The sequence below is a fragment of the Pollachius pollachius genome, assembly GCF_949987615.1.
Source record: "Pollachius pollachius genome assembly, chromosome: 10".
Classification (NCBI taxonomy): Eukaryota; Metazoa; Chordata; class Actinopteri; order Gadiformes; family Gadidae; genus Pollachius; species Pollachius pollachius.
Genome location: NC_136943.1, coordinates 19,524,337 through 19,541,677, shown reverse-complemented (window position 1 = coordinate 19,541,677; position 17,341 = coordinate 19,524,337). Strand labels below are relative to the sequence as shown.

The following is a 17,341-nucleotide window of genomic DNA, read 5'->3' as shown; positions in this document are numbered from 1 at the left end:
CCTCTCCCTTTCTATTTCCATTGATCAATGGGAAGCTCTTTGCATGATCAAAATAACACATTCTGCCAGGACAGCATTTCTCCCAGAGCCAAGACCGCTTGGGCCATAGGTCACAGAGATAAGGGCGTAAACAAAATAAACAAACAAGATACGTTTGAATAAAAATGTTTATTTTGACAGTTGAAATATGTTCACATGCACATATTTGTGAAGTTGAAACCTTGTGGTGCAAAATTCCCCGGACAACATCCCATCAGCTGTGTCACTTAGTCAATCGTAAATCAATCAAATCAACACAACTACTTAAATATTCACAACGGAAAAGTTAAGCACACACAGTTTTAGCAAACAGGATATACACACTTCCACATTTGCAGAACTCCGTGATTTCATAGTTTCAGAGTTCTTTCACTTTGGTCAAACCCAGGAGAACAGGTGAGGGGCTGTGCTGCAGGCTGGGTTCTGTGGGGGCGCTGCCTCTCTCACTGCAGGGGCTGCTTCAGCTCAAACAGCCCCGTTCCTCCCTTCACCACCTTGCCGGTGACCAGACAGGCGGAGGGCGACTGCAGCTCGTCGTGAGCGCCTTGACCAGAGGGAGAGAAACATTGGGTCAGTGGGAGTGATAAGATAAGCCTTTATTGTCTCTCTAAGGATACATTTGTCTTGGGCATTCGAGAGAACAAAGGTGACGCAGCCTCATCAGCACAATGTGCACGTACATTAACCTGCTGTTAACATTTAGCGACACATACAGATCAATATATACAAAAAATATTGCATGATGCCCTACACCAAAAAAATACACAGTGTACGATGTACCGTTGAAGGCTGGTACTGGAAAGTGGAACATTAGTTAGAAGCTTTCTTGGTACACAGGGATTTAGCATTACGGCTAATTCGAACCTGCCATTCTCAGAATGGTCCCTGAGAATCTAATTAAATACACACATATATTAGCCGGAAGAAAGGATGATGCCAACAGCTCTGGGGCCGCTGTGACCACAGGCCCCCGACGAAACCTTGTGAAACTCGGTATCTGGGCATTATTGACTTCCTGAACTTTTTGCCTCAAGGACCGATTAGGTCTGTCTGAAACGTTTTTCTGTACCGTTAAAGTTTTGACATTTCTTAAAAAAACACCTGTAAAATTACCCTTGAAAATAACAAAATATTTCTGATTAAAAGCGGCTTTTTAGTTATTATACACGTTTTAAAAGTTGTTTTTTTTGCATAACTACAATTATGCAAATGAGACGCAATTATTTTACCAATAACAAGTACGCTTTAGAGTAGCACAGGGATCTAAACCTTGGCTGACCCATCAAGGACATCCCCCTTAGTTAACGTGGAACGTTTTGTGTTGATAACTCAAATGACGTCAGAGGGTCAATCTCACTTTTGGCAGGTGCTCACCGAGCTCTTTTCCTTAATGGACGTCAATGGGGAAGACTTCAACTATTGGTTCACCAAAGGTGAACAAGTATGCTCAAGTTGGAGTTGCAGAGCTCATACAGGAAAAGTACCAATTTGACCACATGGGGCTGTAGATCTCCCAATGACATTTACATTTTTCCTTCAACCATCCCCAATTTCCTCACATCACTCGTCATGATTCAACCTTTCTAATAATGCATGAGGCTCCTCTCACCCATCAGAGTGGCGTCTTTGAGGAACTTGTAGCTGGTCTCAAAGGTCATCTGCTGTAGCGGGGACGAGTTGGAGCGGATGGCGAAGCGGTTGAAGGGTTTGTATACGCCCTCAAAGCACATGTAGTCGGCCACCAGGGACAGGTGCCTGGGGTCGACCTCGATGCCTGGAGAACACAAGGCGTTAACATTCAGTGCATTTAGCAGACGCTTTCATCCAAAGAGACTTACAAAAAGTACATTTGGCAATGAAGGTGAAACATCAATATATCGCTGTCGGTACATAAAGGATGTTCATAGAACCAAGTGCCAAGCACTAACAGTCACTAGGTTAACCCATCCCCCGTACACAGCAAAGATAGCTAGGATAAGATGCTACACAACTAAGTAGTATAAGTAAATACGACATAACGTAAGTGTGTACATTAAGTGCCAGGACGTACAACATACAATAAGTTTGAGGAGTGGGACGGGGTGGCTCCACAGAGTCTAGTTGAACTCTGAACAAGTGACAACAAGGGAGGTGATGTGGTGTAGCAGAGACACATAGAGGCATGGCAGGGATTCATGTTCCACTGCTGTACGCATCCACATGCGTGCCCGTTTCAGTGTGTGTGAGATTATTTACCGTAGACGGCAAAGACGTCCCTGATCTCCTTCTCGATGACCCTAAGAGCCACTTCTATCCCGTAGGTGTTGGCCATGGCGTGCACCTCGTTGGAGTACAGGCGGTTGAGGTCAAGGACCTGGATGGCAGAAGACACAGAAGTGATTTAGGAGTGTTGGGCGGGCGTCCCACTCTTGTTGTCCGAGTTAAGGACCCGAAATCGCCTTCGTCTGCATTGTTGTGGTCCCTTACAACATTAAAGGACAAATCCGGTGTGAAATGGATCTGGGATATGTTTAGTATGATAACGAGTTGGGATGTTTGTTCGGGAACAAAAAGGCGCATGTATACGCATTCTTAAGTTGGCTGTTTTTAGCCGATTCTACCAAAATGCTATAAACTTGGAACGGTGGGGGCTCAAGTTTTTAAGACTCGAAAAGTAGATTGACGAACACAGAGATTGTGCCATCCGTCAACAACACGCAAGCTCTGTGTTCGCCAATCTACTTAACGAGTCTTAAAAACAAGATGGCGTCGACAGGTGAACTACTGATGTTATTGTGTGTATAAAATGTCCTTTTTAATAAACAATCTGTACACTTACAATGCCTCGTTGTATATTTTAAGACCCTTGTTTTACTACCAAAGAAGTGTCGGGCTACTTCTAGCCTTTTAAGTGGATTAAAATAGCGATTTAGTTTTTACCATAACACATGCCCCCACCGTTCGAAGTTTATAGCGTTTTGGTAGAATCGGCTACAAACAGCCAACTTAAGAACGCGTATACATGCGCCTTTTTGCTCCCAAACGAACATCCCAACTCGTTATCATACTAAACATATCCCAGATCCATTTTACACCGGATATGTCCTTTAAGGTGCAAGCTTTTCTTGAATTCATTCATCTAAAATTGAAGCTCTTCAAGAGAACAAAAGAAATTTATGCATGGCTGACCAAAAGGAACCCATCAAAAAACAAATATATTGTGGGGAAAAAAATTCATGTGTTGTTTACTTTTCATGATCTAAGCTTTGTTAACCATTCCTTGTATTTTCTAGCCACCCTAAATTTTGTCAGTGTTATCTACCGTTACCTTTGTACCTGGTGCAAACCGGCCAAAGGGGAGCTGGGTTCACCTTATGCGTTGCTCCGTCCTTTAGGTAAACATTTGCCTGATTTGATCATTGACAAATTGTTTAAATATCTCTGTGAACCTGTATTCTGGGCTGGCTTTACTAAAGAGGAGACTAGTGTATACATACATTAAAATAGGTAAATTGTCTACAACTATTGTGCGTTTTTTTTGCAGTCTCATCTGTCCTAGACGCAATGTCTCGCAGAGAAATAGCCACGACGGTGTAGACCTAAGCGCCCTCTTGTCCTAAAGCTGACACCCAGCCGCCGCCCTGGGAGGACGCCCGCGGCGAGGCCCAGAGCACTCCCCCCCCCCCCAGAGTACCACGTACGTCGCTGTACTTGAAGAGCTCGTGCATGTTGATGCCCTCTGTGTTCAGCAGGCTCTCCTTCTGCCCCGTGCGGCCGGTGGCCTCGTTCAGCAGGCAGCGTGTGATGCCGCGCGTCTGCATGATGACGGCGCTGTGGGCCAGCGTGGACAGCACCGACGTCAGGTCAAAGTGCACGTTGGTCAGCGGGAGGGCGATGGTCACCTGCGAGATGGGGGCAGTGAGACGTCAACGCGTGGGTCACCACGAGGGTAGGCTGTTCATGTCAGAAGGCTGGGGAGGTCTGCTGCTTAGGCTAGCGAGCTAGTCACGTTTTAAGGGGATTGGCTTTGAAGGGGGGCCTGAAGGGAGGGGTGGTATTTTTCGCTTGCCGTCTTTTAAAATCGAGCTTGCACTGCCTGTTCTACCCCTACACCAGCTTTAACAGCAATACATTAACTGTACGCAAGTTGTTCAGAATAACAGACGCGTGTACTAACCCTAAGCCTTTGTTTTAGAACCTTAGGCAGCAGTGGGCAAAAAAGCTGTATCTACTATGTATCTGGCATCTACATCAGGACATGAAATGGCATAACCGCCGTCATTGTGGGAGCATCATTATGTCCGAAGTCATCTCTTATCGGTCACTTCATAATGAAATGATTAGACCATTATGGAGTGACCACGGTTGTGTTAGATACTGCCACAGTGTTTCTCATGCGAGACGTGGTATATTTGTGTGGGTTTAGGATTTTACAGGACTCCAACCCTCTAGAGTCCTCTGAAGACGGACCACCACCCCATGGAGTGTTGAGATGTGCTACACGGCGCGTACCTGACACCAGAGGCTGTGCTGCGGATCGTAGGAGTAGCTCTCGATGGCGTGGTGGGAGGCCAGCACCGAGGTCACCCGCGTGCGGTCCATGGTGCTGCTTCGCCTCTTCTTCTTGGGCATCGGTTCGAGGCCACTTCCTTCCTGTGCCTCTTCTGCCCCGTCGTCTTCCTCCTCCTCCTCCTCATCATCACCCTCCTCCTCTCCCACCTCCCCTTCTGGCTTGTCCTCTGGATCCCCCTCGTCTTCCTCGCTGTCATAGTCAACCTGGGGGATGACAAGACGTTCAGTGTGTATTCATTATTACATGTGTGTGTGTGTACATGGGTGTAGTTGTGTATGCTCGTGTCTGTACGTGCGTGTGCATGTTTGTACGCGTGTGCGCGCGTGCGTGCTGCACCTCTTCCTCCTGCTTCTCCCGCCGCTTTACGTCCGTGGCGTCGGTGTCCCCTTCGTTCTCCCGGTCGTCTACGATGGGCGTCTCCGGCTCCTCCCCCTCTCCGTCTCCGTCTTCGCCTCCCGCCTGAACAAACGATCAACCCTCGAATCACCCAGATCTCCATTGTTTTGCTCTTCTCTAACAGCGTGCTAGTCTCTGACATCGTGCTAGTCTCTGACAGCGTGCTAGTCTCTGACATCGTGCTAGTCTCTGACATCGTGCTAGTCTCTGACATCGTGCTAGTCTCTGACATCGTGCTAGTCTCTGACATCGTGCTAGTCTCTGACATCGTGCTAGTCTCTGACATCGTGCTAGTCTCTGACATCGTGCTAGTCTCTGACATCGTACTAGTCTCTGACATCGTACTAGTCTCTGATATCGTGCTAGTCTCTGACATCGTGCTAGTCTCTGACATCGTGCTAGTCTCTGACATCGTACTAGTCTCTGACATCGTACTAGTCTCTGATATCGTACTGGACGCCAACGTCGTACTAGTCGCCAAAGGCGTACTAGTCGCCAACGGCGTACTAGTCGCCAACGTCGTACTAGTCGCCAACGTCGTACTAGTCTCCAACACTGATAGCCACTGATATCTCAGGGTAAATTAAAAGGCTGCTATTGGATGAACACATTGGATAAAGCCCCACCACTCCGGCGGCTCCATCCTGGTCCTTCGACGTGGCCTTCCTAGTCTCCACGGCGATGGAGGCCAACTTCGCTGAGCGCTTCTTGATGGCCTCCAGCATGAGGAGGAAAAACCTGAGATGCAAAGAAGGGTGGAAGTGGTTCAATTACACCAACAAATGAAGGGTTCCCTACTCTTCTTTCTGTACTCTTAAAGGTCCCATGGCATGAAAATCTCACTTTATGAGGATTTCTAACATAAATGAGTTCCCCTAGCCTGCCTATGGTCCCCCAGTGGCTAAAACTTACGTTCGGTGTAAAACGAGCACTAGGTGTTCTGCTCGCCTTTGAAAAAACGGAGGCTCAAGCGCGCTGATTTGGAATGTGGTCGTCATAAAGGATCTAAACTCCTCCCCTTTCTCTCCCTGGCCCGCCCAGAGAATTTGGCCCGCCAATGAGACACGACCGTGCGAGCGCCACGTGTGTGTGTGTGTGTGTGTGTGTGTGTGATTACACACACTGTAACGCAAGTGTTGGTTCTTTGACGTCTCTTGTATTTCCACAACAAGACTGTAGTTGGGGTTATCTCAGCCATGCTTGAGAAGGAATTGGGGGAAAGGAACTTTGGCTTTGACTCCCTGAAGTATGAACTGCGACATGCTGCCTGCCGCCGGTTGCCGCGAGGCACCACCGCCGCGAAGCACCACCGCCGTGAAGCAGCACCGCCCGGCAGCGGGAAGCCGGCAGCAGGCAGCGCGCGGTTCAGTCTACTTCAGATTGATGTGGAAGTGGAAGAACCAGAGACGTCGGAGAACCCGACGCGGTCGTTTAAGATTCATAATATCGTCTGGAGGCTCACACAACTTTTGGCCGTGATAATATATATTATATGACATAGATATCTATGTATAATATGATATTATTTAGATATAGAGCTCCAGGACTACCGTGTGATCTAGAATATTTACAGAACACGGCTAAAGATACACACCCACTGTAAACAGAGCGCATGGTACCGTAGCTGCAAGTCGCTCAGGGCCACACCCCCACCCTCCTCCCTGACCCGTCTCTCTCCCCCTTATTTGCATTAAAGGTACAGACACCGAAACGGCGCATTTGGGAAAACCTCAATGTGCGACTGGCTCGTAGTGGCTGTAATTCTGCACCACGGCTGAATTTCGGGAACGTCTTCAAATACTGTGTTTGGGGCCTACTAATATCTATATTAAAGCATCCATAAAGTAGCATGCCATGGGACCTTTAATGGACAATGAGACTACTGGACTATGAGATTAATGTGAACCCCCACAAGGTTAAATATAAAACCAAAATATTGTTAACCTTTTAAACTCGTCTTTCAAAAGATTAGATTTGAGATTTTCAAAATGTACCGCTTCCATTTCTGAACACGGACAGCTATTGAAAATCACAATTGATTACAGTTCTTCGGTTACATGGCTGTGCTGGTATTTATGTCAATACAGGAGGAGGTACTTTGAATGTGGGGTGCCCTAGTGAATACAGCTTTACACGACGGAATCCAAGACGTCTAACCTGGTTTCCATGAAGCGCAGTATCTGATGAGGCGTCAGAATCTTATCCTCTTGGTAGCGGTCTGCCGGTAGGAAGTGAAACTCAACATTGAAAGTCTGCATCTTCTCAGTGCTGCTCTTGATCCTAAGTTTCTCTGTAACCTCCACTCGCTGCAAGACCTGCGATAAACAGAACAAAAACAGTGCTCAGCGTTTGGACATCCGGCCTGCTTTTCAATACAAATTATAAATGGGACATTTATATGGTGGTGGTGTAGAGGTGGCTGCTGGGTAAGAACCAGGTTAAACAACAGGTTATCCACTCATCGATTCCGGTCATGATCATGGCATTATGCCGGCATTCATTCATTGCTCTTGTAGGAACATGCGTTTTCTTTTTCAAATTTGAAGTAAGGTTAGTGCCGGCCAAATAGTTACTTTGCCAAGCGACCCTCATCTCAAACACTTAGTCCAAACTATGACGACGAGAGTGGAACCAGGAAGCTGGTTTCCCCCTCCATAGAGCTGACGACGGGAGCAGCTTACCTCGGCCAGACACACCCTGGTGAGCTTCTTGCGGAGGCTGTTGGCCTGGCTCTGAGCCGACATGTGGCCCAGCACAGGAACGCTCATCATGGGTGTCTTGATGCTGGACGTGGCCACCAGCAGGATCTCTCTAAGCCTGGGGGAGATGAGCGAAAAACAGAAGGATAGAAGGAAGTATGGATGGATGTGGGAGGTCAGGGCAACATGGTAGAGCGACAAAATGATTCAAGTTTGTTTTCTCATCTTTATTCCTTAAAACGAATATAACTCAAAGTGACATATTATCATGTCATGTTAAGTAGTAGATCATAAACATCTGAACAAAAGTGTATGTGTGTGTGTGCGCCTGTGTGTGTGTGTGTGATTGCGTGCGTGCGTGTTTGTCTGCCTCTGTGGGTGTGGGGATTGCGTACCTGGGTATACCCAGGGTGACGTTCATCTCTCCTCTGCCGGCGAAGTGGAAGGTGTTGAGGGTCATCTGGGTGGAGGGCTCCCCGATGGATTGGGCGGCCACCAGCCCAACCGCCTCTCCAGGGTCGCACAAGGACCGCTGCCACTTGTAGTTCAGAAGGTGGCGGAGGCTAGGGACACACACAGGAAGACACTGAAGAATCACGACTCTTGTCTTCGATGAACATGAAAAATGTTTTCCCATTTGTCTTTGGTTTGCCTTTGTGTGTTTGTATATTGCATCTGTGGATTTAACCTTTTGAAATATAAAAATGACCTAATCTTACATTATCATTGTCATGTTCTCACATTTGCCTGCCTTCATTTCATCATTTTTGCATCTGCGTGTAACAATAACATGCAGATAGCACATGCACTAAACAAACCCTACTAAAAAACACCTACCTCAACTAAATCCTCTTAGGGCTAAACGATTTGGGGAAATAATCTAATTGCGATTATTTTGACCAATATTGCGATTGCGATTTAATGTGCGATTTTTATAATTTAGTAAGTTTCTTATGTTGTGTATTATTCACTTAAAAAGAAATAAATCATTGTTTAGTATGACCAACACAACATTGGAAGCAGTCAACATAAAAACTGCTCTTTCCTTTAGGCCAGGCCGATGTGTTGAGATTCATTTATATTATAAACTTCTTTATTCCACTATTGAATTGTAAAATGAAATTATTTTCAATCGCAGCCTTTGCTTCTTTGCATACCGCGTTCTATTACATCGCAATTTCGATGAGAATTTGATTAATCTTTCAGCCCATCTTTGCACTTCTACACACTTAATTTGCATCAAATATTGACCCAGGATATTGTGCTCTGGCCCTAAGGTACTATAGGCCTATTGTATATTTACCCGCTGGTATTCAACTTCAAAAGGAAATCTTCCACTCATGCCGTGTTCTAGCGGCGTGAGTCAAGTAGCAACCACATTAAGAATTAACTTGCACAACAATCTCAGAGGTGTTCTCTTTCCAAGAAACTGTCAGTATTACCGAGATTATCACATATTAAAGCCACTCAAGATTTCGAGATATAAAAAATGTAGTTTGGCTTAAAGAACACAAAGTCAGCACTAAGCTGCCAGTCTGGTGGTGGTAACGGCCGGAACCTTGCCTAGGAAAGCCTCTCTTAAATGGTTTTACCGTTGCGGAGTATTTGGCAATCACAGTTTTCAGTTGTAGAGCTCTGATAGAGCCAACATATAATACATTAATTATTATTTATTTATTATCGCCTCTGCAAGCCTCATGCAAGGGAAGCCCATTAGGATATGCTGTAGGTCAGACTACTCATGTGTTCTTAAGTATATAGTTTTAGGGTAATTCGTTAAAAATTGCAAAGTCATCCATCAGGTATTAGTGATTGGTCATCAGATTGCTGAGCTCCACCACAGGGGAGTGAACGCATCACTTCTCAATGGCAGAGGAACTTGTTAAGGGAGGGAGGGAGTTGTTGTTGTCAGTGTTCATTTTCAAAACATGGCCTCTGCTCTCTTTTCAGTTCTCAAACATGGGCTATAGCAGCCTCTGGAACCAGTTAGATTTGGATAATGCAAATCATTATTTCTTTTTCATGATAGCTTGACAGACAGAATTTGTCTACGTGGCTACAGACCGCATGGCTTTCGCTAACAACTAAGGCTAAGCCCACCTGTCAGAGTCCAGGCCGCAGCGACGGGGCGTGGCCTGGATGTACTTCTCTGTGACCTCGTGGAAGCTCTCCGACACGGCCCCGAAGCAGAGGTCGGGCCGGAAGGTCCCCAGGCTGGGCTCTGGGCAGCGGGACGACTTGCGGCGGTACTTGAGCTGGTTGGCCGCCTCCAGGGACCGCCAGCGCTCCATCAGCTGGGGGAGGAGAGGAGGGGGGTTAGAGGCGCTCCCTGAGCTGCAGGACAGCCTGAGAATACTCTGCCATTCTCGGTCTTGGTGCTTAAATATTGTATGGCGTTTGTGCGTTATACACAGGGTGGGAAACCAGCCATTGGGTCTGGGGGATGAAAACATCAACAAGACCGGGGCTCAAGACGAACATGTTTGACTGGTGCCAAGACATTTTTCATTTGGTGGCATACTAAACAATTTCATCGCACCCCCTTTTCCCTGCTTTGTCGCAGGATCATTTGTCCAATTCCACCCACCGCAGTACATTCATTTGCAAAGATGCACTTATTTGGAATAAATATGTCAAATGTTTTATTGCATCGGTGGTCATTTAACGCTTTAACCGTCAGTAAAAAAGCTGACGGTTTCCTCGAAAAATGACCTCCGGCGGTTAACCAGAACTTAATTGATTACTATCTCCAATGAAAGCAAACGGGCCAGCACTGCATACAGCCACTCTGACTTCCAGCAAAATAACCTATTAAACCACGGAACACTTGTTTATAAGATGTGATTTCAAGTCTTGTTGTGTGTTCCGTTGTTGAGACACGGCGTTGCGTGGCTCGTCTGTGGTGTGTTTCCACGAGAACTAAACTGGCCCGGCACGGTACGGCAGTTTGGCCTTTAAAGGGTTCTTCCATTAGAACATGTGCTCTAATCAATTGACCCTCTTCAGAATTTAAATGGGAAAATAACGACAATGTCACGTAACATATACAAATGATTCACCGATCACACCCACTCTTAATGGTACATTCCCCCTAGTGTGCCGGGAACACCCCTACCCAGATGCACTGGTCTATCTCTACACCATGGCTCTGACCATTGGGGGCCATAATAAGGATGGGAAACCGCAAAGAGTTCTTATTCAATGCATCACTTCTGATTTAAATCATCGACATATAAATAAACCTGATTAGCCATGAAAACTAGCTTCAAATGAATCCGAACATTCCAATGCGTCATCTCCACATAGCTATAGAGTAGCTCTTGTGGGACAATTTCACTAAACCTTAGAAGAGATTTTATCAATATCTTGCCTTATATGCTGTATGAATGACATAAGCGTAGGAAAAGAGACTCTTGCTTCTTAGCTGGGTGATACGACGTTCTGTCTTACTCAGGCCTGAGGGATGGAGGTGACCTGGGCAGGATCAGCCAGAGACACTCCCACAGACAGAGCCTCTATACCAGGGGTGGGCAATTATTTTACATTGGGGGCCACATAAGAAACTCTGAATGCCTTTGAGGGCCGAGGAAATCTGTCATGTCTTAACCATTAGATTGGATTATAAAAAATATATTGCTGTAACTCTTATTAAACATTTATGATTAAAAGTCAATCCAAATGAATCATTTAATTCATCTGCTCAATCTTTCAGCAATGAGAAAGTTGAATGACACTTGTAAAACAAACAGATGTTCATAATCACGATCAAGTATGCACCAGCAGTTTTCACAATAAAAGCCCTTCTCCTTTTCTGATATTTAACTGCTTATAAGCAGTTTTTACAAAAAAAAATGTATCAATAAATAATTCAAATGTGTTATGACAAATTAATTCTGAGTGGACAGCGAGTTCCCCAAAAGCAAGAGAAAAATAAATTAGAAAAATAATAATTTTGAATCTTTTTTCTTTTGGAACTCATGGGCCACTCAGGATCGACCATTCCCCACAGCCCGTATAATGCCCAGGTCTGCTCTATATGGTTTGTTTAGGGACACATCACGCCCTGGCATCAAGAGTCTACACAGCTACCTTTAATAACAAGTAGGGCTGTCAAATTAGCGCGTTCATTTCGATTAATTAATCGCAGAAAAAATAACGCATTAAAAAAATCGTGCTTCTATAGTGCCCTTTGACCCGGTGCATCATTTACATTGAAACTAAATGGAGGCAGACAAGAAGACACTGCTCGGCCCCGTGAACGGAAAATTCAAGTTTAAACAACACCCAGACGGAACTGTAGATAGGAACACCATTATCTGCAATTTCTGTAGAAAGAAATTTTCCTATCGCCGGAGTACATCACCACAACAGAGTCTTGTCAGCACCCCTGATAACAACCCTGGCTTGGAGCTCATGGGAGGAGTCACAGAAGGTAGTTGTTCAACTGGTAGAGCAGGTGTCCTGCAGACCAGCCCGTGTCCTGAATTACTTTCTCTTCCTTTGTTGGAGTTGTTTAGTGTTGTAACAGCCTTGACTGATTGATGGCTTGTGAATGTTGTATACCTAGTTTTTAAGCACTTTTACAGCAGGGTTTATCGGTCAATCTGCACTGTATAGGCAGCTACAAAATCAACCCGCATTTGGCAGGTGCATTCGGCAGGTGTCCACCCTGATTGCAGTGTTTGTGTACCTGGATGGTGGCAGCCTCTCTGCCGCAGATCTGACTTCCCCCGCCACCCGCCGACTGCCTCTGCTTTGCCAGCTTCTTCTGCGAGAACAGCAGGAACCCTCCTGCACAGAGAGGACCAACCCCGTCATCAAACTCAAGGAGCAACGGGAAAAGGAAATAAGATGAACTGTTATTCTGTACAAAGGAGACCATCTCTATCCCGTGCAGCTTCATAGTGGTGCCTTGGGAATTCACTGACCACAGCGGGCCACTGGGGCAGCCGCTTGGGACGCTGTCGCCCCACAGCTGCAGCTGGGCTGCCCAGTGAGCGAGACCTGATCATGTACTATTAAAAATGACTGAGTGCGATATGCACCAACGTGTGTGAGTGGAATGTGCTGCTATCCTATCGCTCAAATGAGGCCATTTGTTCTGATGTACAAGAAAAGATCAGCAATGCATCATGGGAAAAGGTACATTGGAAGGGTTGATTGTCCTTTCCAATGCAACCACTAGACATCCTGTTGATGGCAGTATCAAACACCACTGTGAAATGCTAACAAACAGGCTGATGATAATTACCAATTCAGACCCATCGCCCCAGAATCCAACATTAACCCCTCCTAGATTCCTCTGACGTCTAAACTTAGACTTGGCTTTATTGATCCTTTTGGGATGACCCCCTCACGGAAATTGAATTTCCAGTAGCTTACAGAAACACAACACAATATATATACAATATGAGATAAAAACAATAAACTCTTAGCTAACTATAAACAGTAAACAATAACAGTAAACAATAAACTCTTAGCTAATATAGAAAGTAGAGATAAGAATAGAAGTAAAACAGGATTCAAGTAAAATAAAATAAAATAAATGTAGAGAACTGTATAGAGGATAAATATAGATACATATATGGCTGTATATGGCATTGTGTTGTCATACAGTGGATAAATAAATAAATGACATATGACATTCGCAGAAATTAGCAGTTAAATAAATTAAATGAGCAGTTAAATTGAGCGGTGGATTAGGTTATTGCACAAAAAAAGAAGAGTGTCCAGGTATGCATGTGGGTGGATTAGATTACTGTAATTGCACGGTGCACCACTGCTTCCCATCTGTCCATTACTCCATTTCCTCCTCCTCCCCCCGAGTGAGGTGCTGTGGAGTGTGATGGCATGTGTTGCTACACACGACACTCTTAAGCGAAAGCTGTGGCCAGATCTGCGTACATACTCTCTTGACTCTCTCTTCGGCAGAAAGTCACGCTGTGAATTAGCGCTGCGAGTCCCGTGTTCAGCGATTTACCCCTGCTCAGGAGACGGTCGGATGCCTCTCTGTAGAGCCATTGTTTAGTCCATATCTAGGAGATTCACAACGTTTCCTGGCCTAAACAACAGCCTTCATAAAATGTAATTCAACTGCATACTGTCGGCTCATTAAAGAGCAGGAACCAAACCGGTTTAAAGAAATGTTTAAAGAAATTCAATGAAAGAATTACACAAAATATCGATGTACCATGAAGTTAAACATGAGTTATATTAATATATTGTTACCTGACATGCCTCTTACTGATATTCCATTCGTCCTGTATAGTGACTAATTTCATTATAATTGTTCATGTTAATTTCCTCAATTACACTTTGTGTTTCTAGCTGGGTTTTTACTGACTCACTTTTTCCCTTATTATTTACATTTACATTTAGGGCATTTAGCAGACGCTTTTATCCAAAGCGACTTACAATAAGTGCATTTGTTACAATAAGTATATTTGTCATAAGAAGTGAAACAATATATCGCTGTCGGTACAGTAAAGATGTTCATAGAACCAAGTGCAAGTATTACAATCGCTAGGCTAACCCATTCCCCGTGTAAAGCAACGATAGCAGCTACTGTAGATGCTACACAATTAAGTACCTTGAATAAGTGCAATGTACAAGTGCCAGGACGCACAACATTCAATGGTGGCTGTGCATTGGTTTCTATGCAGAGGCGAGATGAACTCAGAACAGGTGAGTTTTGAGTCTTTTGCGGAAGCTGGTGAGCGACTCTGCGGTTCTGACATCGGTAGGGAGCTCGTTCCACCACTGAGGTCCCAAAACAGAGAAAAGTTGTGACTTTGCTGATCGACCTTTGCTTGCTCTTAGCGATGGCGGTACCAGACGTCCAGCTGAGGTAGTTGAGCGGAGGGATCAAGCTGGGGTGTGTGGCTTTACTAATGCTTTGAGGTAGGCAGGGGCAGTTCCATCGACTGCCTTGTATGCCAGTATCATCATCTTGAATCTGATGCGAGCTATTACAGGGAGCCAGTGGAGGTCTCGGAAGAGGGGGGTTACATGTGAGAACTTTGGTAGGTTGAACACGAGGCGCTCGTGTTCAACGATTTATTATTATTTATTTCAATATAATGGTTATTATTAGTAGGATCACTTATCGGCTTTCCCCACCTTAAAGTTTAAGGCAAAACTATAAGGTTCAGCAATGGTTCATTTCTCAAATTCTATTTCACGGTCCACCTGTGCGTTACTAAATGTGGATTGGTGCTGCCACACCAAAATTGTACTGGGGGCGAAAATTGTACCCCTACGTAATCCGCGTTCGAAACATTACGTCATCGTACGATGCGATTGTCCGTTGCCAGGCAGGTTTCAAAAAACATTCGCGCTCATGTTGCCAAAGACGAAATAACATAATACAGATAACACTTGTTTTTACTTTATATTTGTATTGTATTGTATTGAATATAGCTAGTAAACTGAGTGTTTAAAGTGTATCAAAGTCTAGCTAGCTTATGTTAATACACTCAGTTTACTAGCTAAATGCTATAATAATAAATGACAATAATAAATGTCATTTGCAAAATAAGTGTTATCTGTTTAATGTTATTTCGTCTTGTGACGCTCAATGAATGAGCGCGAACGGTCACGAACCTTCCTACGTCATCGTTCGACGCGATCGTCCGTTGCCATGCAACGTTCGACGCGATCGTCCGTTGCCAGGCAGGTTTGGAATTTTCGAACGCGGATTACGTAGGCGGTACAATTTTCGCCCCCTGGTCATTTTTGTGTGACAGCGCTCCTGAAACCTTAACTTGTTAGCACCAGTGCTAGCAGCTAGAGTTAGCACGTAGCTCTGGCTGCAGGTGGAGAACATACAACAGGAGAGTGAGCAGCAGGTACCCTGGTGCTCAACAAGCTGCGGAAGAGCGCACCGTTACGTGGACAGGAGCCCAGGCGCTTGGCCTTCCAGCGCTCCACGGCGGAGAAGTGTTGGCGGGCGGCTGTGGGGTCGAAGCGGGACAACACCTGGTCCAGGTCCTGGGACTTCTTGATCACCTGTTAGGTTAGTGGCAGAGGGGAGGCCTTAAAGCTGCAGTGTTTAGGATTAAGGGCCCATTAGCTGTGGGGTTGCAGATTTCAACCAACTGAACACCGAATTGGCCAAGGGTACAGTTCCCAGTCCACACTGGTTCCTAACATCCATAAAAGCCGGTGAATTTACAAAGTTATGATAACATGCATCTGCCGGAAAAAAAAAAGAGAATGATGCCCTTTAGATTAAATAATACAAACATGTTTGGGAGAATTCTAACGTTTATACCTTAAGGCTCATGAGCGTGAAGCCATCTTACATCAAATGTTCTGAAACCTTTCCAAAATATTTATTTAAAGCTACAATCCCGGACCCAGCACAGCGGGCCTCACCTGGTAGTTCTCCTCTATGAAGGGGAACTGGGAGGACTGGAGGAACTGGATCTTAGGGACGTCCAGGCCGTCCTCCCCGTAAAGGAACTGCACAACGGAGCCGTCGCTGTCCCTCACCGTGAGATCGTACTGTACCACCAGCCCCTCCAGGTGCTTGATGATGCACCTGGAGCCCAGACGGTGGGGGGGGGGGGGGGAGACACACAAACAGGGAACGGCAGGTGAGACTGAGGTAAAGGCTATGCAGAGTTCAAAAGGGGCAGAGAACAGTGTGTGCGTGCGTGCGTACCGTTGCAGATATCCTGATCTGGAGGTTTTGACGGCGGTGTCCACTAGCCCCTCTCTGCCAGCCATGCAGTGAAAGAAGAACTCCTAGGGACCAAGGAAAGTAAAACCAAACGATCAGCATGAACTAGTGATGTTGACCGATCAACTCAACCCATGTACACCCTGAACACACTGTCGGCCGATCAAATTTAAACTGGCTGATTGCGTGAGTCGATCAAGTGAGTCCAAAACTTGGGGTAAAAAATTAATTGTGCTATTATGTTCAGTCAATTAGACAATTAATGTTTATCCTGCATTGAACATCATCCGTCTTTACATTGCCCTGACTCTCAAAAAGATGGGCTACACTAACACAGACATAGCATGTTTAATATATCTTGGTTAAGGATGCAATAACCAGTCTGCATCTCGCTGGAGAAAGCCTTCTAGTCTCGGTCATCTTTAACGGTTGTTCGTCGTGTCTGGAAACCTGTGCCTGTTACAGCTGGACGTACCATTTTCTAATTATCAGTTTGACAGCCCTTTGTGTGACGGGAGTGGCTCTATTCATTTCCCTTATTTCAAAGCGGTCACACAATGTCAGTTATAATTGTGCTATTGTGTGCAATTGTGTGTTAGAGTGGGACACCCTGGTCTGGAGGAAAACAAACAGAAAGGTTTGGCAGCGTTTCAAAACCACAAAAGTAGTATGTACAATTTGTCTTTCTCTATAAACACCCGCAAATATTTCCCATTCTGCTAAATTGAATGGATCCGCATTTGTTCTATGAGCTGAAACGCATCGTTCACGTTGACTGATGAAACATTTAAAACACATGTGAATGATGCATATCAGCGTATGTATAGCCAGCGTATAAAACATTTGCATTTATGATGTGAGTTTTGCATTTGTTTTGTGGCATTTGCCTTTGTGTTTTCCATTAATGCGCTTTTTTGACGCATATCGGCACCAGCCTTTTTTTTTATCCAACGGCCGACAAGAGATCAATTT

The 17,341-nt window shown here is 45.3% G+C and overlaps 1 protein-coding gene across 1 annotated transcript in view; it reads right to left on the bottom strand.

Moving 5' to 3' along the window:
• Window positions 1-65: 65 nt before the first annotated feature.
• The window catches only part of polr1a (RNA polymerase I subunit A), a 31,675-nt gene continuing 14,399 nt past the window's right edge, over window positions 66-17,341 (bottom strand). Inside the window, exons 23-37 of the mRNA XM_079744736.1 lie at window positions 16,352-16,434; window positions 16,063-16,228; window positions 15,570-15,693; window positions 12,377-12,477; window positions 9,787-9,980; window positions 8,082-8,249; window positions 7,669-7,804; window positions 7,145-7,302; window positions 5,614-5,725; window positions 4,928-5,050; window positions 4,531-4,794; window positions 3,720-3,920; window positions 2,275-2,392; window positions 1,649-1,813; window positions 66-583 (exon numbers count right to left, since the gene is read on the bottom strand). Coding sequence (XP_079600862.1) covers window positions 483-583; window positions 1,649-1,813; window positions 2,275-2,392; window positions 3,720-3,920; window positions 4,531-4,794; window positions 4,928-5,050; window positions 5,614-5,725; window positions 7,145-7,302; window positions 7,669-7,804; window positions 8,082-8,249; window positions 9,787-9,980; window positions 12,377-12,477; window positions 15,570-15,693; window positions 16,063-16,228; window positions 16,352-16,434 — 2,214 coding nt within the window. The 3' untranslated portion in view covers window positions 66-482. The remainder of the gene's footprint in view (window positions 584-1,648; window positions 1,814-2,274; window positions 2,393-3,719; window positions 3,921-4,530; window positions 4,795-4,927; window positions 5,051-5,613; window positions 5,726-7,144; window positions 7,303-7,668; window positions 7,805-8,081; window positions 8,250-9,786; window positions 9,981-12,376; window positions 12,478-15,569; window positions 15,694-16,062; window positions 16,229-16,351; window positions 16,435-17,341) is intronic.